The sequence below is a fragment of the Styela clava genome, chromosome 10, assembly GCF_964204865.1.
Source record: "Styela clava chromosome 10, kaStyClav1.hap1.2, whole genome shotgun sequence".
Taxonomy (NCBI): domain Eukaryota; kingdom Metazoa; phylum Chordata; class Ascidiacea; order Stolidobranchia; family Styelidae; genus Styela; species Styela clava.
Window position 1 is genome coordinate 5,532,010 of NC_135259.1, and position 24,483 is coordinate 5,556,492.

Consider the following 24,483-nt stretch of genomic DNA (forward strand, 5'->3'; position numbering starts at 1 on the left):
CGTGTGCAACAGATTGGAAGTCAACTAGAATCAGTTGAACTCCAGAATGCGAAAATTGGCTCATCTTTTGAACATGTTTACAACATGCTGCAAGATATTTCTGGCGTGGTTAAAACAGGGAAAGTTGCTGATTCTGAAGAAACGCAGCCCATGTCACATGTCCCAGATGTCAGCTTGATCACTTCAACACCCGCAACAGTTGTTCCAAAAGCAGCGCCTGTTCTCAAGCATGATGAAATTTCTGATTTTGGATCAGAAGATGGACAGCCAGAAGGGAAGCGGAACGCGTTCTCACAGACATTAGAGGTGAAATTTTTGGAGAATGGTCATGTGAGTAACCTTGCACCTACAATTCCTTTTTTGAATGATAATGGTAATGAGGGCACCAATGTCAGAAGGCAACTTAGTACTAGGCCGAAAATGATTACAGTGGCTACACAATCAGCTCCTCCAGTGAGCGCTAGTAGTGTCTCAAATGCCAATGTTAGTCGTAGTGTTCTCAATAGCACAGCTAATGCTACGATGATGGCAAGAAATGCCAAAAAGCCAATGTATTTCGATGGATCCACTGTCATGACGTGGCCCAGTTATTTATGCCATTTTGAATTGGTTACCAGTTATAATCAGTGGGATGACGACACTGCAGGATTAGAATTGGCTACTTGCATGACAGGTCAAGCTCTAAATGTGTTGAAAGATTTACCAGATATGAAACGTACTAGCTATCGTGATATCGTGGCTCATTTTAATCATTATTTCAAACCTGCCGGAAATGCGAGCTCATATCGTACTACATTTCATTGTCGTAGGATTAAGCCAAATGAAGCGCCACGGGATTATGGTAACAAATTGAAAGAGCTTGTTATTCTTGCTTACCCAAATCTTGATATTGCTGGTCAAGATGATATTTTGAAATCGCAGTTTCTCGCCGGTTTAACCGATGAAAGCATGATCAAACATGTTACCATGCAACAGCCTGATACTTTTGAAAGTGCACTGTCTCTTGCAACGCTGTATTACTCTGTTGATACTAACCACTCTGAGAGAAGAGACATGCCTAAACCTCGCATTGCCGCAGTGAAACAGAGTAACACTGGTGATGCAGCTAATCAGCAAACCGACCTTTTTCAGTTTCTCGAGAGCAGTTTTGAGCGACTTGTAGCAAAACTGGATGAGATCATAGGATATGTTAAGCCACGCGCTAACAACAATCGCAATTTTGATGGTGTACCACGCAACCCGTGTCCTCGATGTGGTAAACATGGTCATTGGGGCAGGGATTGCAAGGCATGTTTTAATTGCAAGCAGACTGGTCATCTTAAACGGGATTGTCCACATCTTCAGAATCCCGCTGATCCTGCAACAGCTGCTTCCTCTTCGACCGCAAATTTAAACGACACTCAGCGGGCTTGAGGTCCTCAGTGTCCGCTGAATTATTACTTGATGACGGACCAACGAACCAGAATATAGACCTGAATATTTGTTCCTTGCAATATGACAATAGTTGGCATGCGAAGGTACTTGTAAACAATCAACCGTTCAATTTTCTTGTAGATAGTGTTGCTATGACTACTCTGATTGACATTTCCATCTTTGAGGCTATAGGTGGGAAAGAAGCACATTTAGCACCGCTCGAAGAATCTCTTGTTGCAGTGGGAGGACATGATTTATCACCACTGGGTACATTGGAAGTTGATTTGTCTATTGATTCGTTTGTATCACGACGCACTGTGATTGTTGCCAACCTAGGCATGACTAATGGTATTTTGGGCATGGACTATCTCCGAGAACATGATTGCGTTCTTTACTTATCATCTGGACACATGATGATAGAGGGTCATGAAATCAAACTGTTTACTGAAAAGTCTGTACCGTGTTGTCGTGTAACTGTTCGAGAAGATATTACTATACCGCCATATTCTAAGGTTGTTATCCCTGCACAACTTAGTCGTCCTTGGACGAAAAGCAATTTGTCTGACGTTGCTGCTCTTGTTGAACCGTTGAATTCTTCTTTCCTTGCTGATGGCGTTCAGCTGATTTCTTCTGTAGTGGATCCAGGAAAGTCCACTGTTCCTGTTCTAGCGGTGAACCAAAAAGGCAGACAACTTAAGATCAGGGCTGGATCTTTGATTGGTATTGCACATCCTCAACTTGTAGCACAAATTCAAGTTGACGAATCCGATAATCGGGTTATAGCTTCTGAATTACCAGAACATCTACATGACATGGTCAATTCCGTTGAGGATCTAACCCCGAGTCAACGTGAACAGTTGGTCAACTTGATTTGTGAATTCCATGATGTATTTGTAGGACCAGATGGTGAACTTGGCCGTACTTCAGCAGCAAAGCATAGGATCATCACAACCACACCACAGCCGATTCGGCAGGCTCCTCGTCGAATGGGGTGGGCGCGTAGGAAGATAGCCGAAGAAGCTGTTGATAATATGCTGGCTCAGGGTGTCATAGAACCCAGCGATTCCCCATATTCTTCTCCCATTGTCCTAGTTCCCAAAAAGGATGGTTCTACCAGATTTTGCGTGGATTTTAGATTGCTTAATGACGTCACATACAAGGACGCATATCCCTTGCCGCGTATTGAGGATATCATTGAGTCCTTAAACGGAGCACAATGGTTCTCAACTCTTGATCTCGCTAGCGGATATTGGCAAGTGGAGGTTGATCCTGCAGACCGTGAAAAGACAGCATTCAGCATCCCAGGCCGTGGTCATTTTCACTTTGTAGTGATGCCTTTCGGTTTGGCGAATGCTCCCGCAACATTCGAACGGATGATGGACAATATCCTTGGTGATCTCCTGTGGAACGGGTGTTTCAATTTTCTTGATGATGTTTTGGCTCATGGTAGTGATTTCTCAATGGCACTCTCAAATCTTCGGGAAGTTTTTATAAGACTTCGCCGTGCAGGTTTACGCTTGAAGCCCTCGAAATGTAAATTTTTCCGTCGAAGCACCTCTTATCTTGGTTATCTTATTTCATCTGACGGTGTCTGTTGCGACCCTGGAAATGTTGCGGCTATCAAAGAATGGAAAACGCCTAATTCTGTCAGCGATATCCGTAGTTTTCTAGGCACAGCGAACTACTACCGGAAATTTGTTCAAGATTATTCAACAATTGCTGGACCTCTTATTCGATTGACCAGGAAGAATATTTCTTTTGTATGGAGTACTGAATGTCAAAAGGCTTTTGAAACTTTGAAGCATTGTCTGACATCTGCCCCAATTCTTAGCTTTCCGAGGACAATCGGCGAATTTGTATTGGATACTGATGCCAGTGGTTTTGGGATTGGTGCAGTGTTATCTCAAGTTCAGGCTGACAATGAACGTGTACTTTCTTATGCCAGTAAGACTATGTCCCAGTCTCAACGTAGATACTGTGCTACACACCGGGAACTATTAGCTGTGGTGTGGGCTGTTCGTCACTTCAGTCATTTTCTTCTCGGGAGACCGTTCAGAATTCGCACAGATCATGCTGCTCTGAAATGGTTGATCAATTTTCGTGAACCTCAAGGAATGTTAGCAAGATGGATATTAACACTTGGCGCTTATGACTTTAAGATTGAACACAGACCTGGCGTGAAACATGGCAATGCTGATGGATTGTCACGCCAAGTTCGCAAATGCAAGCGAGAAGATTGTTCTGATTGTGGTACCAATGGTGATGTGGCTGTGAGTAATGTTATTGTAAGTGCAATATCAAAACAGCCCGGTCAATCATCGTCAGACTGTTCCGATTGTAATTGGTTAAATACCTACACGGATGAGCAAATTAAATCTTGGCAAAGTGAAGATCCAGATATTTCTGCTGTTTTGAAATGGAAACAACTTACTGCTCAGAAACCTGACATTCAAGAATACATGCCTGAATCAACAGTGACCAAACGTTTAATGTCGCAGTGGGACTTGATTTTTGTAGATAATGGACTTCTCTATCGTCGTTGGATTCCTGATTGTAAATCGGAGGAATCGCATATCCAATTGATTGTTCCATCAAATTTGAGGCAGGACTTGTTTCATAAGCTCCATTTTTTGCGCACTGCAGGTCATCTTGGTGCTAATCGAACTTTCAAGAGTATAAGGCGCAGATTTTATTGGCCTGGTTTCAAAAGGGACATTCTGAAATGGTGCAAATTTTGCAAGTCTTGTGCTTCAACAAAGATGCTTTACGGAAGAAGACAGGGAGATTTGAAACAACTTATATCTGGAGCTCCTATGGAAAGGATTGCCATTGATTTTCTTGGACCATTGCCTGTAACTGAAAATGGAAATGAACACATTTTGGTTTTGTCGGACTATTTCTCTAAATGGGTGGAATGTTTTGCTTTACCAAATCAGCGAGCTGACACCACTGCTGATGCATTGGTTACTCAATTCTTTTCGAGATTTGGGGTACCAAGAATTCTCCACTCAGATCAAGGAAGAGACTTTGAATCAAAATTATTTTCAGAAATGTGTCAATTGTACGGGATTCAAAAGACTCGAACAACTCCATATCATCCTCGTTCAGATGGACAAGTTGAACGTTTCAACAGGACCATACAGCAGATGTTGAAAGCTTTTGTAAATGAGAATCGAAATGATTGGGACGACCATCTCCCATATCTTTGCATGGCATATCGCTCCACTGTGCATGATAGTACAGGATATTCACCGAACAAGTTAATGCTTGGACGAGAAATCGAGATGCCTGTTGATGTTATGTTTGGCAAACCAGAGTCATCTACTCATCCTTGTTACACTGAGTTTGTCGAATGGTTTTCCTGTGCAACCGAAAAAGCTTTTCTTCATGCTAGGCAACATCTAAATGCTGCTGCAACCAGACAAAAGCGAAATTTTGATCTGGGTGTTAAACCACTTACATTCCAGAGAGATGAATTGGTGTGGTACTATTACCCACCTAAGCATCGCAAGCTGAGTATTCCTTGGATTGGACCTTATCGAATTGTGGATTGTTTACCTAATCACTTGTATAGGATTCAGAAGAATTCGGGGACACGTTCTCGAGTTGTACATGTTGACAAGTTAAGACCTTACCTTCATGAAGATGAAGAAGACAACGACATTGACTTAACCGGATTTGACATTTTACCTGATGTGGAACCTATTATGGAAAATAATGAGCAGGTTGCTCATGATATTTTTGATGTATTACCTTTCTCTTCAAGGCCAGACACTGTACCAGAAGAAGTTACAGTTGATGCGAACTTTGATAATGGCCAACGTACTAGGCGAAGGCCTAGATATTTGGATGATTACATTTGATTTGACTGTGATAGTGCTTTTAACAATTGATTGTTTTGATTTTAGATATACATTTCATTTGAGTGTACAGTTCTTTGCAGTTTCTTCACATTTTTATGGTTTTTCAATTTTGAAGATGGAAAATTTCTTTGTAATTTCCCATCTGAAAAAGGGGGGAGTAATGAGACGACCACGTCTATAACTCTGTTTTATTTTGTATGTCAATATTTATTCTTAACACTTGAGTCATTAGTGAGCAGCTGTGTAACATTCTCTTTCTGCTGGTCTGTCAGACTGCCGGTAGTGTAGATATTTCCTCTGTGTATTAGGTTATTATTATAGTGTTTTAATGCCGTAATTTTATGTAATTCGTGTTGTAAAATGATATTAGTAGTACAGGTTTACTGTTTCTCTAGTTTGGTATAGCTCTGTTCACTAGTTAGCTTGTATTTACCACTTCCGTAACTAGTCTACTTTCGCAGTTTATTTCCTGTGTGATTTCTATGCGTATTTCCATGTATATTACGTGTTTGTCGATAAGATAGGATTTGTGTTGTATCTTTAGTGTCATACTAGTTATTCTTATGTATATCTAGGTATGTTTTACCCGGTTTTTAGTATCCCGTTATAAGTAAATAGTTCATGACTGTGACGTCATAGACAAATTCTGTATCTTGTGTTACGTATGTATCCTACGGTATTTGTACTGTGTTTTTCATGTTTTTATTTGTTTATTGTATTTCTGATTGGAGTATTTGGTTGTATTAAGTTCTTACAGGTGTATAATTAATCTAGTTAGTTAACTTAGTTACTCTGCTGTGGTTGGAACCGCAAGAAGATTATTTTGTGATCGACATCTATTGCAACTTCAGTGTCCAAGAAGCTGGCAGAAAGAACCTGAGTGGTGATATCAATTTTGGTACGCCACACAATAAAGGTCTTATATTAAAAGATATCAATACGTATATCCACGCGAAGTCGCAACTTGAGAATATTTTTGGAGGGCGTCACAAGACAATGAAGTTCGAGAGCCACTGAGTTCTAGTCGATAGCAAATAAGTTATTTTAAATGAAATCGTGCTGTTAAATAAGTAAATGGAAATCGCTATTCTATATTGAAAAATCTCGTTATTCTCTACATCCTCCCAAAATAAGCCCCCGTGTCATTTTCGAAAGAAAAATGAAGACACTATATTTTTTTCGGGGAAACAAGATATGAAGATGGAATAGTTGGCGATCCAGCCTGAAATTACCAGGGGCCTATGAATGTCGTGGAGAAAGGGTCGGATCACCAAAGGATTAAAACTATATACCCTAAACGGCAGAAAAAGACAGCAGTGTTCCCGATAGAAGTGCGAGGAAAGGACGTCGTGAATGACAGGAGAGTACGTCATCGACGTTTTTTTCTACACCTGGAGAAGATTCACGCCAAATATTGCCATCACTAAGGGCGGCGTTGGTACATAGCGCAGTCTTTCCAATCCGAGGGACGAATGTGAAGAATATCATGAAGCAGAAATATCACGACCCACGATGATTGTTCCGGCACCGAACGTCATCGACGTCTTTTTCTACACCTGGAGAAGATTCACGCCAAATATTGCCATCACTAAGGGCGGCGTTGGTACATAGCGCAGTCTTTCCAATCCGAGGGACGAATGTGAAGAATATCATGAAGCAGAAATATCACGACCCACGATGATTGTTCCGGCACCGAACAAAGGGGAGACTGAAGAAAGTAGCTCAAAATTGAAATGGGCAAACACACCACAGGGATTGGTGAAGGGGCCACGAACCATACGGCTAATCGATGGGGTGTTAGAGTTAGAGTGTTGCTCATCTTAGGGTTTACTGCAATTATTTGGTTCTTGTCGATAATCCACCTTTTCTTTTTACCATCAATCCTGATCGATGGGCGTTCCCTGGCGTTGCAGCTGAGACCGGATTTCTTTGCTTCTTCTTAGTAGAGGTCCATTTGATGTCGTCGGGCTGTACCGGTCTCCGTTGCTATAATGGCGTCGTCGGCAAGTCCTAAAGCAGAGACCCTCTGACCTTCTAAGGCCGTGTATTCGATAGTGGATGGTCTCGTCAAACAGTTGCGCTCCCCAGTAAGTCAAGGTACATACAAATAGCATTTTTCCAGCCGTTTTCGGAGGCGCAGCTTCTGAATTCAATTCCAATAATGGTATGTCGGTAGTTGATGATTTTCTTGACTCTTGATTTTGCTCCCAGGCGATCTGAGGTTTTGAATTTCGCACGTTTCATCTGCGACTTGATAGCATTCAGAGCGCTATGAGATAGAATCTTTTGCAGAAAGGCGGTTTACTGCTAGGTCGGACTTGATGGGTTGCGGCCATTGCGATTTTGTGACAGTTTTGTGACATATGCCTCGTTTGGCGCTTAAATTTTTCTTGATCAAAGCGGATTCGCTACTTAAAGTCAGTTTATAATGTTTCCGTTAGTTGGCGCAATATAGCCATAATTTTGTACAACAATCAATTGATTATGATCCAATATGAATAAAGATGAAACAAATGAATAAAGATGAAACATTTCGGGTGGTCACCGAGTGTATTTTTCAAGGAGGAATGTTACGGAAATTCACCAGCTTAAAATTAAACTTTGCACGCACTGCGCAGGCATAAATGAATTTGCGAGCCCTATTCTTTTCTCTGCCTTTCCTGGACATAGTCACAACACCAATGTAACATTTCATCGCTCATGTTTATTTTCATATAATCTTCATCAAAACTTTATGGCATAATAAAGCAATTCAAGAAATTTTCAAATCGATGTAAATTGGAATTTGCTCAACTTAAATTTTTAAATTTCTAGGCCCTCTGAACTAATGTATATAAATATCATTCACAAATCACGTTCCAGAATGATGATCCCGTGAAAGTAACAAAACAATTCTTTTCAAAATATCTTTATTAGACCCTTGTATTCATTGGAATGGAACAATTTTTATATCGAGTTGATTTGCTTAATAAATAGTTAATATAGTAACAAAAAACTTGCCTAACGCAAGTTGGAGATTTAAAACAATACGCAACGTAACGTAGACTAAATAAAACAAAACAATAAAAAAAACACGGTAAATATCATTTGAATCATAAAAATAGAGTGCTCCGAGAGTATAAAAAGAAGTAAAATAAAATAATAACATAAAATGAGTCTGATAAAAATAATTGTAGATAAAAACATAAATTGTAACAAATAATTTAAAGAAAAAATATAAAGATCATCATGATGATAAAGATTAATGACGCTTTACAAGAGGGATGGTATTTAAAGAAGGATTCCAGAATGACTTTTTGATTAAAACAATTTGGGTTGAATTGTTGTGGTACATATCCGAGTAAGAACAAAATCGTGGTTGGTATTTATGAATTGGTATCTCATTTAGGCTAAACAACACCTATTCTCAATATAGTAACATGTGTTCAATTGAAATTTATTCGGAAAGTGCAACATATCTATTACTTACTCATATGAATAGGGACTGGTTTTATTAAGCGTTAACAAGCCGATGCAGTGTGATATGGCGTTTTCAGATGAGCGTTTTTATACAATATTACTAAATACTGGATGAATATACATGTTTATACAGTGTATACGTTTGTCACTGGTCAGAATCTAGAGACTGATATTTTACCACGACGAAAACCAATTGGTTTCATACACATTGGATTTAAATCAAGTAATCCGGCATCTTTTTGAAACCAGATATCGGAAGTACATCTAAATAGATAGTGGAATATTCACAATCAAGTTTAAAAAGGGACTCCAGCTTTTGACAGTGACAAAGCATTAATAACAATGTCAGGTCTTGAAGAAAAAGCACGAAGTATAAAAAAATTCGCATTTTTCAGGAATCCGGCCTGAGCCAAGCTTAGTCTTAAAACGCCTTAGGCGCAAAGACTGACAAAAACGAAGATGTGCTATGTGATAATGGCAGTAAGTTTTAACTCAAATTAAAAAATAAAATATAGCATTTATAAATATAAAAATTTAAGTAGAATCGCAAATGTGGGTTGCTCTATCTTTTAAAGGCGTTACCAAAAGCAGTGAAAATAACGTGAAAAATTGTATACAAGAAATTGCGGCTTGATAAATAGAAAATGGCACACAAATAAATAAAAGCAGGTACCTATGAGACAGTTTATTTCAATATTCATACAAGATATTTCCCATTAATCAGCAGTAAGCAGTTCCCACCGCAAACAGCCAGAAGTGCGGTTTTCGTATAAGTTCACTTGCCCTTGGGAATAGTTGCTGCTTTTTCGTGTCCAGCACGCATACACGTTGAACTTTTCTGTCTATCTTGTCGCTTTGTAGTTATCATATTGCGCGTGTTAGATTGCATAAATGTAAGCGTTGTTCGTGGGTTATTCCTCGCCTCGTGCGCTCAGCGCTCTGATTTCTCGCTCCGTTGCATCTACCTCATGCATCGTCGATCTTTCTGTCGTATGACATGAACCCTTCATCGTTGTCAAAGATGACTGACTGTATTTTTTATTCACGTTGAGCATGAGTTGCAGCACATTTTTCGGAAGTATGCCCGTGTGCAGAACTTGAATTTACGTACCAGGCCACAATGGCTGAACTTGGGATCGTCAACACACGTACCGCTTGAAACAACGCTGATTGGTGATTCCGTTGCACATTTGACATTGCAAGAACGAGAATTTGAAGGCCTAGTTCTGGTTGAACATTCTGAACTTCGCCGTTTCTCGTGTGTCAAACAGATTACTCTACGCATTTGTCGACCATGTCCGCATTTGGTGTTGCATTTTCCCCATCTTCCTACTTGCCAGGTTGGTGGTGGACAAGCTCCGGCGTTGCACATAGCAGCTGTTGGTGGCTTGTGTCTGATATTACACTGGCTGTTAGGATACCTTTCGCTTTTGTCACTGGACATACAAACGACTTCTCTGCTTTTGCGGCCGACTCCACACTTTGAACTGCACTGTAAACAAGAAATTAAGACAGTTAGCGATTTGTACATGGTAAAAATATATCATATTTAAAGTTAATACAAGATTTGTACTTACTTTTGACCACACTTTAGCGACCCATTGAGGCGGGCAGACATCTGTATTACATCTTTCACTTCTGTCAGGTTTTTCGCCGGGGCAAAGTTTGTCCGCAATGATTTCATCTTCTGACGCGGACAATTTTCTTTGGCAGGATACCGCACGAGTTCTTTTTCCACCGCCACAGGTAGCGCTGCAAGGTTGCCATTGCCCAACTGACCATCTGGAGAAAAAATAGGCAGATTAATAAAATATAATATTTTATGCTTGAATGAAAAAAAAAGTGATGTTACAACTACTTACTGTGGCTCGCATGGTTCTTCGTTACATGGTTGAACTTTTTCTACAGGCATTGTTTCTTGATTACAATAGCTATGTTGAACTATTGTATTGTCATCTGCCCGCTTGCAAATAACAGGACTACGTTGAGTTCCTCCAGCGCATGTAGCAGAACATTCTGACCAGTCTCCAAGATCCCACACAAATTGTACCTCATCATCCCCACTAGTTACTCGTTCAACTGGAACGTTGTATTCATATTGGATTCCTTTGTTTGGCTCTTGTAATAAAACCTGAAAGGGGGAATGAGATTATTAAGATTCATTAGGTTGAAAAAGTGTACTCAAAAAGTTTGATATAAATTACTTTGTTCTATGTGATACATAACATTGAAACTGTTAATGTATAACAACACCTACCATGACAATCAAATCCTCTGTAATTGGTCCAAGAGCTTTCAATACTTCAGGCTCGTCTGCTGCTCTTTCATAACTGAAAGTTGTTCCAGCGACCTCAAACTTTCTTGGCCAATCGATGGTGTACCCTCCATTTATGAAGCTGACTCCTCTTGTATTCCTCAATGCCAAATAATTTTGACGAGATAGTACATTTTCTCTGATGTAAATGTGTACAGCACCTTTCGGAATTGTGACAATTTCTTCGTACACTGTAAATTCAATTCGACAAATTCAAGAAAATGTGGATAAAAATAAAGTAAGCACTTCCCGATTTATAAATTATATAAACAATGAAAATAGTAAAAGAATTCGACAAATTTTTTTACGTGTTATACTGCTATAAAAAAAACTCGGATTATTGAACAAAGACAATAATGAAACCATTATTATGCAAAATCGACGGGAAAACAATAAACGTCAACTTCCGATATATATCTCGGTCGACAGCACATGACGTCGCCTCCAGGTTTAGAAAGCGGATAGCTGCATTGTTTGGGCATTGCGTCGATATTATTTTCGCCGTATCGAATAATTTTTCGCCGCCAAATTTTTTACAAGACCCGTATTTTAATCCTGAATCGGTCCATTGTGTAACGCTAGCCCTACCCTTAGCGATTCAGACTCGTTCGCTATCGACCGTATTAAAGTAACGAGGTCTAACAATATAGGCGAGAGTTAAGAAAATTATAGTCCGCGGAATGCGTAATATATTTAGTAATCGTAACAACCTATTCAGGGAAATTACCAAACAAATCGGTAACATTATCCTTCTAGATGATTCATTTATTCACTTGTTGCAAAATCAAGTAATATTTGTTTGGCAAAAATTGATACCCGAGGGCTTGCGTGTCAAACCGATTTATTGTGTTATATTGTTTAATTTTCTAAGAATTCTATTGTGACTCACAGCAAGTGACACCGATTTTAATAAAGCCGCTTTATTCCGAACAAAACTGTAATACAGCAAATACGAAGGATTAAATTGCTGTTTAGTTGATAAAAGATCTCACACAACATAATTTTTAGAAAGCGCATTACAGCCACTGCCTATTTGAACAATTGTTCCAGTCAAAATGATTGATTACATCGGTCTATGTATATTTTTTGCGGTTAATGTCTAATACACATACACATTTATGTTCGGCAAAGAATAATTCTCTAGCCTACTTTATCGAACAACAAAGCGATAAAATGTGCACTGAAATTTACGGTTACGTTATAGCTCACGGCGCAGTAAAAACTTAAAAGGCGGGCGAGATAACCTGAAGCTAAGCGAGACGGATACAATGATGTAATGGGTTGAAAAAGGGTAGACAAACGAATCTATTGTTGTAGACAAAGTCTTGTTTTCTTTTCTTAGCGTTTTTCTTGACTTTTCAAAATTTTAAATTGAGCAAAAATAAAACAAATAATACTTGTTAGATTTTCGATCGAAAGAACTGATAAGCATTTACTTGAATTTCGAGGTAAAATCGCTCGGAATTGAATGCGAGAAACTATGAGACGATACAGCACTAATTTTTAATCCAGAAAAAACCCTTTTTATCTTTTTTCTTTGAACCGCGGACTTGAAATTGCTTGTTATATCTTTTATACAATTTACAAACATTTCCTGAATATGATGGCCCAAAAGATAGTATTTAACTCGCTACATACAAGCCCTAACACATCTTCTATACAAATATATTCACAAATCTACAGCCCTATACGCACAAGGTAAAATTGCAACATTTTTTTTTTCAATTGGCATAATGTCGCTATCGTTAGATTGAGAGATTGAAATTAACCCGAGAAAATTGTGTGATTCCGCGTGTAATTTTAACACCATAACGGAGGACGAAAATTTAAAACTGCTAGAGACATATTATATGTAACAATATCGACACGATTTCATACAAGCGTGTCTCGTAAATTTCGATTGCCGAGTTTAAACCGGTGCTGTAGAAGCATCTTATGCATCCTAACTACGAAATGGCAAGTATAATTGCGAGAAATTAAAGATCTGTACTTACGTCCTTGCATTCCGGCTGAATCGAACACGCCTTGGACAGGTTCACATGTGCTTCCGTCACCACCACATATGCGACATTTGTCTTCAACTGCTTCCGAATGGAGTACACCGTCACAACCGACATGCTGCAATGATGAAAACCAAAATTAAGCATGAATTTTTTTTTTTTTTTTTGAATAATTGGGATAATTTGTGAAATTTCAAAATTTAAGAAGTTGTAAACAATGGAGAGGTAACGTTGAAAGGTAAAGGTCGGGCTAACATTAATAACTTATTTATCGCTAAAACACCAGACATTTACTTCTCAAGCAAAACTACTGTTTAATGCGGGGTGAAAATGCAAATATTGAAATTTTCAAGACAGAAAATGCTAATGTTACAGTCACTCCAATATTTGTTGCTTACGCCTCTTTAGGCTTTCATAAAGGTAACCTGGACAATTTGGATGCACCTTAAAAAACGTTTGTACAACCAAGGTCAAGATACTCACATGGCATTCTCCGTTTATGCACATATCTGGACTGTCCGGGAAACAACGAGTTCCGTCCACCACAGCTGATGCTCTTTCAGTGTAAAAGCTGTAGCCTTGTGCCAAACAATTGAGAGCACAGGGATTGACATTTTGACCTGAAAAAATTGAATGATAACAGTTTTATACTCCATCGGCCATTGAATTCAAAAAGCAGCTATTCAGTAAGCTTTTAAGCGGCGCAAATTATCAATCACTTAGAACTTACCACCAACAAAAGGTTTCCAGTTGTAATATTTCCCTCGGAAAGGTTCGGAGTCGAACTGAGCGCATTGCTCTTCCCGGAAGGTCAATTTTGTAGCTTTGCAGAGCTGCATGATGGAGCAAGCAGATTCGAAGAGGCAGCAGAGGATAGCAAAAAAAGAAGCAAAAAAGCAACGTTAATTTTGATGACACATGCTCATTATAATAATGCATTTATAAATAGATATAATGGCAAGTTGATGATTCAGGCGGCAATAATATGAAGCGTAATGTAGCGAGCGGTCCTTGCGAAGCGAGCAATTTGCGATAGGCGTTAAAAAACGCAACGTACCGCCTTTATATGGAACCCATTTGTAGTATTTTCCTTGGAATGGAATATCGTCAGATTCTGCGCATTGTTTTCGGCGAAAGTCCTCGTCGATGGTGCATTTCTGTATCACAGGAAGACGAGGATAATATCAAGCCTTTCAAATTTTTTTTAATTGTATAAAGAGCCTACTTTGAGCTTATTTGTCATTCAAATTTATAATTCAGTAGTCTTACAGTGTGGTTAATTTTGCCACACACGACGTTTGCCAGTTAAGGTAAATAATCCCACACGGAAAAAGTAATGTATTTTACCTTTATCGTGACTAAGCGATAAGACATATGAAAATAAATCGAATATTCATTTTCTCAAATTATCACTGACACATTTTACTTCTGTTCGTAATTTATTTTATGAGGTTAATGAATCTGCACTGTCATTCGATTTCTCTCCTGGGGAGCAATACCATTGATGGCACCGCAATATCCTCTCTGTGGTTACGCACTAAACGCTAATTAGCCACGTGTATATCTCATATTTAAATACATAATTTTGTGAACGAATGCGCACGCTTCACAGGCTGCCGGTTAACAACAAAGTGACATTGCCGTTAAGTAAACTATAGGTGAGATATACGGTGACTAAAATGACACTTAGGGACTTGCACAAATACGGAATCCCATGTGAACTAAATATATTGAACGTCTGATCACGAACGAAACTAAAATTACATTTCAGGCAACAGCACCTGTTGGCCTTGGCAGTGGTTGTTATATTTGAATAACAAGGTTTTACAGCTGCCCCTACCCTAGCTGGGGGTGAATTGAGTGGGGATAATAGCCTTTTTTAATAATTATCAAATGTACCAGTGGTTTATCTTACCACCGGTAGATGACATGTTGTGTGTACTCTATTGATAACACAAGATTGATTCAACCGGTTCATGTTTAACCAAACAATGGCGGGAGATCAATGTTTCTTTTGATTTTTTCGACAAATGAATACATTCACTCACCTCGGCATTACAGGAGCGATATCTTCTGCGTTGACCTATGCAGTACTTTCCACCATGCTCGGGAGCTGGACTATCGCAATGTCTGAAGGATGAGCTCACACCACCACCGCATGTTCTTGAGCAATCGCTCCACGGACTCCAGGTACCCCATCCGCCATCCACAGAGTTGGGTCGTTGACCAAATTGGACGCATTGCCCTTGGTAGCACCACTGAACAGTAGAAAAATTAATTAGTTTGGTTTTTGAGTACTGAAGCAACCACCTATAGTAAAGAAAACGCTTTCTTACCCCTTTTTCAATTCCATAAGTTTGGCAGTTTGTCCCTTCGGCAGCTGGAATGCTGTTCGTAACGCATCGACCATTCTGACTGACGCACCAAAGTTCGCGACAAACTTGCTGTAATAAAAATACATCCATTTTAAATATTTCATTCAGAGTAAATAATCACATTTTCACTTTTACGACAATCGGATGACTACGTACATCGTCGCGGGTTATGCAAATGTCAACTCATCAGATATACCAATTAAGTTGAGATTTAAGGACTTAACAAATGTTAAAGGTAAAGTTTAAAAGCCATCGAACAATAAAACGAAGGCAAAACCTATTTCCGAAAAGTTATTTACCATTGCAAACTTTCAATGTATACATTGGAGAAACAAATAGTTGGGCGCGCAAACATCAGTTTATGCCTGTCTGTTTTGTACTTCATACAATGGGACATGGCAGTGGTGCGCCGACTTTAATTTCAAGTTTTCGTGGAACACCGGATTGCATCGCCGTCAAACAATGACTTCAATTGTTATCACGGTCACGTTGATCCCATTATTGTTTAAAATACCTTTCACGAAACTAACATAATATGAATCTTATATAAAATACAAAGCATCAGAAACTGAAATATGAAATTATTCTAAAACGGATAAATTCTTTTTGTTTTCATCGTTATTTACAAAATTACCGTAAGTTTGAAAGACAAATGAACGGACGCAGTTTCTTATGATGGATTACTAATTGTTGTCAATCATAACACATCGATAACTTTAAATGTACTAGAAAATTGGTTGAGAACAATAGACCACACAAGTAGCAACAAGTTCTTTTAAGTGATAATCTGCCTATTCATCACCCGTTACGTTTGTTCAGGATTATTTACAGAACAGGGCTTACCCCATAGTTGCACTGTCTTGACTGAGGACCATACTGAAATCGGCACTGTTCGTCCGCGCTGTGTTGTTGACCCGGAAGTTCAGCCGGAAATTCAAAATCCCTTCTTGGTGGAGTGTTGATCAAGCATTTTCCAGCGCCGGAACTGCAAATGATAACACAAATCGCTTAATAACACATCCTATCATGAAATCACAATTACCAGGCAAAGCCGTGAACTCAGAGACTTATTTAATCAATCAGAACATAATCTGCCGCTTGGGAAATTTATTATGCATTGACATATCTCGCACGTCTTGTGGATCCCAGGGGTCAATAGTGAAAGGTATTCAGGGGTGATATATTGCTTTAAAGATAAAACCTTCACAACTTACTCAAGAAAATCGGTGATGTATTTTCTCGAGCACCTGGACCAAGTAAAAGGTCTGGTGTTTTTTGTTAGCTGTGCCGCCATGATTTGTGCCGGTTCGTTGTCAAGAGTACCGCAGTCATTGCCATTGCCGTCATGTTGCATACCAAAACTGTAAACATTAATACATTAATAGATTTGAAAAAGAATTGAGGGAATGTACCAAGACCATATGAGGAAATAAAATATGCTTTTATAATAATGTTGTTCGCAAGACATACCTAAAAAATGCCGCAGTGACAAATGGGGAGAAAAATCTCTTTAGGAAGGTATTATTTGGTTGATAGCCAAAATGAGGTACCGGATTTGGTAAACAAATCGTCAATGACGTCAAGTTATATTTTGCACGATATATTTACCTGTCGCAGATCAGAAATTTGATAAACGATCAGTTATAACTGGTACAACTTTATGTTGCATAGATATATTCAACTTACTTGTGACCTATTTCATGGGCGATTGTAAAAGCTGACGCAAGTCCTATGTCCTCGTTGATGTTGCAGCTGCGATCTGACTCGCACATACCCGCAACTGGCGCAAGTCCTGAAAAACGAAATGAAAAGTTTTTATTATTTTAAATTTTGATACATAAAATAAATGTTTTCATTTGAAATCATATTCTGTGGTTATGGAGTTTTAGTTCGTGATCTAAGACATCTACCTGTCGATTTTACTCTATTTATTTGAAAATGGTTCAGATCGCTTAACAAAACAAATCAACAATATTATGGAAATGTTTCTATAGCGCTCATATATATATGCCAAAACTTTAAAGCATAGCTAGTCTGTAATCCGTTCCATTGTGAGTTGAAAAACGTAAACTGCCTTCGACTAAAGGTATGATTTGTCATTTTAGGCGACGAAAGACTGCTTTGAAAATTAGTGAACCCTGCACCGACTTTGAAGGAGAAGATTTCACAATAATCCCACGTCCGCTACCGGTAGTCATTGTTCTCAACTCATGGGCGTACACTTGGTGAGATTTTGCTTATTAAATATACTGTAAGCACAATTTGGTGTAATATTCGTCCTTCCTCAGCGTTGGTAAATATAAGCAACCCGCAATCAAATTCAGATCCAAGATAAACTTGGGAAAAAGAATTTTTCAGTTACGCCACGTCTGGATAGTTATAGGCTGATCAAACCCAGGTTTGCTATCACAACAATTGAAGCGCTTTGATCCAATTCGAAAGTCATTACTGATCATGTTTTGCTACTGCCACAAGCGGAAATGGAGTATTCAATGACAAACCTGGGAAGCGACTTCAAATGGAAGTTTTATTGTCTGGTTAGTTCCAACAAAAGGTTGGTATTTCTACTAAAATATAGGATGGATATTTAGTACCGGCACATCAGGCTTTTACGTCAAATGCCGAAAGAGACATCTTTGAAACGATACCTGCAAAACGTGAGTTGCACCGAGAAATTCTGTTCAAGCGCCAAACCACCCGTAAATCAGAACCAAGTTAACGATTTTAAAACGAACAACATTAATAACAGGCCGGAATGATCTATTTTAAACCTCTTTTATATTTTAATGCCTTGTTTGCAATATGCGGCATTGCTTCCTTTGATTAAAAGAGCTACAGCTGATCACTCCTCACGCTTTACGATTGCAAAATACTTTATGCTCAACAAAGTACACCCAGGTGTTATATACAATATCAAAAAAAAAATAACATGATAACATACAAAAGTAAAACTTACCCAAAGTTGCACACGGTTTGTTCTTGTAGGTGCAAATGTCAAATCTGTACAAAAAAATTATTTTCTTAAATCATATTACAATATAAACATACTGCTAATATAATTGCAACATTTCGGCGTGATCAGAAAGACCAATTCTAGCTCCTGCACCCGCTTGATTATGAATGATGAGACGTGTTCGGGTATTCTGTTTATGAAACGTATGCAGACAAAATGTGCGGGATTACAATTAATCCATAATCAAATAGTTTTGACTTGATGTGGCGCCGTTTACAGAATACATTGAATCTGATTCTTGCATGGTCTACCTCTAATACACTACGAAGGAAACACAGGAATTATACACGTGATGCTACTTGAGAAAAGCTAGCGGCAATTTTTTCCCTGGCAAATAACAAAAACATCGACGTACAAACAACCGCATAATTCGCTGAAAAGTACGCTGAAAAAATTCACAATATCGTATTTTATTTAAATTGTTTACAAGGTCGCAAAATAAAAAAACGATTTTTATATGTCCCTTTTTCTGGTTAGTAGCAAGAAATGATCTCGCGACATAAAGTTTGCAGCAATGACATGCAAGATGGAGATTTCATTTAGCACAAGATCCCACGATTATGTTTCGACATTAATACCACGAAAGCGCGGGCTAATGAAACAAAGTATTAGATTTGTGTCGCCCCTATTGGATTGGATTACGATGTTATATCTAGTTTAGAAAATGGGGTTAGTAAGTGAATCTGATGGCTGGATACCAAGGTTATTGGGCCATAAATTCGATTACCAGTCCACTCGTCAACCTGGAATCATGTTACCCAAATCTAGCTCATGATGTCATATATCCGTAGAGCCTCAGTAGGCATTATTTCACTTCCCACGAAAATAAATATAACTACAGATGCGCGGATTCCAAATTCAGGAGGGAACTTGCAGAGATAGCTCGGGGAAATACTATCTAACCGTGTTTTGATGATTGAAGTAGCATTACTCGGTGCGAAGTTGCTTGTGGTAGACATTCCATAATAATAACTCATCTGTGTCCAGTACACTGTGACTCATATATGATGCAAAACAAGAACTGGTACAACATGACCCCGGTTTGTTTATCGATACCACGAGTTTAGCAAACGCATTGAAATAACGCAAAAATAATCACTTACCCCGTAATGAGTACAGCGTTATCGTGATGTGCAATGCCACTTTCAGGAATGTCGTTTGACTCATTTACATTGATTTGAGATTGCCATTTGCAGAAGCTGTTTAATGATCTGTCGGCGTGATGGTTGATTTCCAAATCCGGCTGAAAATATAATTTATACTTAGTCTTGTATGATATCCACAATCACTTAGTCAGTTCAGAAGGTGATCGTTAATGTAAGGAACCATTTCTGAAACTAGACTAGAACACTATATTAAAACCATGTCTAATCAAACCGAGTTGACTCCCGCAGTGAGCAGTTGGAATTTGTAAATTTAACTTTATATTATAAACGAAATGGTTTTGTTGACCTCTTTGTGCGCTTAAACTGATTATCTGCTTATTCCACTCACATTCTTTTTCTGTAAGCGAAAAACGTCAACAAAGCGACCAAATAGGCTGTAGACAATTTCGTATAACGGTTTCCTTTACTCCTTTTCGAACTTCGCAGTTCAGCCGCTCTAGTTTTTGCTATTCTAAACGCATTTTTATATTATTTAAAAGAAAAATGTAGCGTTGCCTCGTAAGCCTATTTGCATATTTAATAGCCTTCCCGATTCAGCGCAGCCAAACGATTTTTACGAAGTACGAATTAGACAGTCTGTCTAAAATTGATAGACAAATGAATTCCAGCAAATGGCAAATTTCCAATTGTAAAGTTGCAAAATGTTTGCAGAGCAATGATGAATAACCCAATCGAGTCTTTTAAAAACATATTCCACTTGTCTCAAGAACAATATTGAAACGGTGTGCCGCGTCAAGTTCGATCATAATTTGTCTCGTCAATTAGGCGCGGCATGTTGTTTTGCGCATTGTTCCGGGTTCTTCGAATCGTTTTTGAAAAATCAACAAAACCAAATGCCGACCGCTAAGTCCGTAAAAGAATGGTAGTTGCAACCATAGTTTAATGCTTAGAGCGTTGTCGCAAAAATTACAAGTTAATTTAATCTATTTGTGTCATGGTGCGATGACTTTATGCCAAGTTTGTTTACCAAACAACATCCTATCACGTTCATTCCATAATTAGATACAAAACAAGGTTATGTCTCTCGCGTTTTGCATGCAAAACCGATAATAATTTGCCAAAAATCAAACCTACCTGATCCTCTGTAAGGAGAACAATTCTGGTTACAATAACATTGATAGCGTTGCCAATTGAGGCATCGTGGTAGAGATTTGCCACCTGTGAGGAAATATAAACATTCGTTAAATCAACTGTGAATCCGACAACGAAATCAGGAAATTTGTATTTAATATTTATACTTACGATATTCATTATAGTAAGAATGTATTTCTCCACTTCCTGTCTTCCGTGATATCCAACCATCATTTTGTCGGCGACAACAAGTGTTTCGACGTTTCTTTCTACGCTTACTGATCGTTTTCTTCTGCTGAGAACTACGGAATCTTCATCGACCGTGTTTTGTGAGCGGCCAGCACTCTTTTTACTGCTCTTAGCGTGATGGTGACGACGTGACTTTCTTCTGCCAGATTTTCCTCGACGACCCTTTCTCTGTTTTTTTGAAATATCTTCTTCTTTTACGTCCAATTTTTCCTCCATGTCGTCGTTGTCATCATTCCTAGCCACTGCTTCGCGGGGATCAATTTTCCACCAAGGTGTGTCGCCAGCGACCTTGTCTGTATGATTTAATATTTCAAGTGATGAGTAAACTAAAAAAATTGTTTTATGATAAATTCTAAGTAAGGCGCTTTTTCATACCTGAGTATCCACAGTGACCAATATCATCCTTGTTCTTTCTTCTTTCGTGAAGATGACGCAAAACGGATCTTTTGTATATAACATGTGGATGTCCCTCCAACTCCTCCTCATTTTGTGCCTCTTCCTCCATAAACGGTGAAGAAGTTGTAGAAGAAGTGAGATTTTCACTAGAATTGCTCGACGCTACCGTATGGTTCCACAGTGGTTCAATTAAATAATCTGCATCGTCTTTTGAAATAATTCCTTGCTGAAATACATGTGAATATATTCGTATAAATGACAATGTCATAATTACAATTCACGAAAAAATTCAAATGTAACTTTAACTTACCATGCCCTCGCATAAACTGAGTGCAATTTTTGAATATCCGTCATGGTTATGAATATTCCCAACATAGTGACAATCATCAATATTGTTATGCCTTGACACAATTTTGCCACCGCGACCACGAACTTCAAAAACGAAGCTTTTAGAAACTAGTTTATAATTTTTCTTCAAATGAAGTCTTGCTTTTGGCATCCCAAAAACATTGTCCATTTCGAGGTATATTTCATGATTTCCATCATCTGAAACTGCTGCTGCATCCAAATGTTCTGCAGCACTTCTCCTCACTCGCTTATTCAAAGTACTGTCTGTTCCCAACGGTGCATCGAGGGTTACGTACGATAAAAAATTGCCATTTCTGTCCACCCGTCTTGGGAACCTTGTATGTACGAATTTTGATGAATCCTCATTTCCGTTCTCCAGATGTAACGTTGAAAGAGCATTAAATAATTGACCTTTGTATCCATAATATTTCGAAAGTTGAAGAAGAATATAGAAAAATAAAAAAAATCAGTTATAAATATAATAATAAAAAGACGTTATTAACAAAATATTAACGAATTTTGGTTCCAATTGACGTTCTATACCCTTTGATGGAGACAAACAAATCTCTTCCGTTCTGACGCCCTTGTGTTTGACGTTTATGGGCGCTGGTTGATATAAGAAGACTGCGTAAAACAAAGGCCCTTTCTTTTTCAATTGATACTTATGTATGCGTTATTACTACAAATTAGAAGTGTTTATTTTGTAGTTACTACAGGAAATATACGGTGATAATATTGATATCGTTTCGACTGTCGCTTGAACCAAATATCAATGTTGAAACCACATGTTAAAAACGAATGATGTCTGATAACAGTAACAGGATTAAGCAGACAATGCTACGCGGGAGGTCAATAAACGTAAGTTCGCCAAAGCACACATAAACCCCGATGTTTAAAAAATGGAATTTGCCGACGTATATAATGAACAATAAATAGTCGGAGATTTTTCTCTCATTTGGCCACTTGGTATTGTCTATGCTTTTATGCCAGTGGAGACACATACAATTACCAGTTTATAATACCAAAATTGTATTTTGTGTAAGAAATGTCTATTTAGATATGGGGCCCAGTGTTTACTCTGTCTACTTATTATCAGTATCCTCACAGCCTAAGCACACTGGTCTGTTGACGTGTCGTCACAAATCTTTGAAGCTATATCGTAAAGACTATTACCTACATGCCATTATCGAACACTGTGGTAAAGTATATCCACGTTAGAAACTTTTTGCGCTAAGCATTTATATTAATTACTTTGCCGAAATCATGTAAAACTTTGATATTTACTTATCTGATAATTGAAATGGCGAATACGCCCTTATCCACCTGTCCTTTAAAATAACTAACATTTTTGAGCTATTGATTTGACATAGAATGAAATAAAACTTTCCATATTTTGCAACTGTGAGCATTTCCTTAGTGATGTATGAACAAGTCTGTCAATATTTGAACTGTAGGCAAACGACCGTAGAATTCGGCAAAGATTGGAAAATGAGACGCCGAGGATCCAAACCGCGTGAATTTGGACAAACGAAATAAGTACCAAATAAAAAATAAAAATACTCACCATATCGATGCTGTTTTGTTGATGTAGCCAATCCAAACGAGGCGATAAGTATTCCATAAATAATAAGTTGTGATTTTGCCATTTTTTGACGTTTAATAAATAAATAAATAACACTTTATGGGTTTCTGACGACTAAATTTGCATCTGACTGTAAGCCAAGTACAGGGTTGTTTTCTGCGTATACGATGTGAAGAATCTTTTTGCAGGTTAAATATAACGTTTTTCTTTCGATTTGTTTTTAGTTGTATGTTCTTCAGGTTGGCGAGTTTTAATAAATAAATAAATATACAGTTCACTCGCTGTCAGTTTATAAATAAGTAATAGCGTTTCTGTAAAAATAACCAAATTCTTAAGCATACACCATGAAGACCAAAGCACTATATGAATTTACCCTAAACTAAATTGCCGAACATAAACTAAATTCAAAGTATACCAACATACTTCAGCCCCTGAAACAAACTACTGGAAGTCAACTTATATTCTGCAGCGTCTGCGTCGCAAGCCTCGAAAGCCGGCGACTTATCCGCCGAACGACGAATAGCTTAATGAGGTCTGAACATCGCGTAGGGTTGCTTAAAGGTTGTCTTTAAGACAGACACATTTTTTCAGGTGAAAAAAAACGAGAGAGGATTATAGACTGCAAAAAGAATGATGCCGTCATTGTTATTTTAACATGTAAGATAAGGAAAATTATAGCAATTTTCTACAGAGCCTTATTTTATTCACAACTTATCAGACTGTTACAGAATCCAATATATGTAGTTGAACAAAAATTACGTTAATAAAACAAAACATTATACTAAAGCAAAATAACATGTCACATAAGAATAAATCAAAGGAGGTATTTTCCATAGCATACTGCACCGGCGTTATTTCCACAAGCATACTATCGACGAGCATATGAGTTACATGGTTTGAGTAAAGTACTTTTGCGATTTAAATTCTAAAAATTCCAATATTTCATTTACTTCGCACTTAGTCTGAAATTTCAAAACATAGCTAATTATATTATCACCCTTTCCCCACCCAGTACATGTTCTGCCACTTAGCAATCTGTCAATATTCTTAAAATGTAACGCCACCTGCGACGAGTCAATACATAAGGGGCACAGTCATACACAACTACCGTCTGCCTATATACATCAACTGTTTGCATGCTAATCTTGTTTCAATAGAAACTTACTAATTGCCAATTTCTAGCAACTCTGATCGTCCTTAGCATGCGTGCTACTTATATATACAACCCATCCAA

At 38.2% G+C, this 24,483-nt stretch overlaps 1 protein-coding gene across 2 annotated transcripts; it reads right to left on the bottom strand.

The window, feature by feature from the left end:
* Nucleotides 1-7,960: 7,960 nt before the first annotated feature.
* Nucleotides 7,961-23,587, bottom strand: LOC120337464 (A disintegrin and metalloproteinase with thrombospondin motifs 6-like). Of its 2 annotated transcripts, none has more exons than XM_039405231.2 (19): nt 23,232-23,587; nt 21,630-22,078; nt 21,299-21,545; nt 20,846-21,216; nt 20,678-20,761; nt 19,541-19,680; nt 18,381-18,424; nt 17,111-17,216; nt 16,639-16,785; nt 16,268-16,409; nt 15,386-15,493; nt 15,098-15,307; nt 14,107-14,206; nt 13,533-13,669; nt 13,044-13,167; nt 10,993-11,240; nt 10,598-10,866; nt 10,313-10,517; nt 7,961-10,227 (listed from the first exon to the last, which is right to left on the bottom strand). In XM_039405231.2, exons 1-19 carry the CDS (start codon nt 23,311-23,313, stop codon nt 9,778-9,780), a joined length of 3,663 nt encoding a protein of 1,220 aa, XP_039261165.2. In that variant the 5' UTR covers nt 23,314-23,587; the 3' UTR covers nt 7,961-9,777. The 2 variants fall into 2 exon arrangements, with proteins under 2 accessions (XP_039261165.2, XP_039261164.2); XM_039405230.2 differs by lacking the exon at nt 14,107-14,206 and adding an exon at nt 13,780-13,882 and having other exon boundaries at nt 23,232-23,586.
* Between the last annotated feature and the right edge of the window lie 896 nt (nt 23,588-24,483).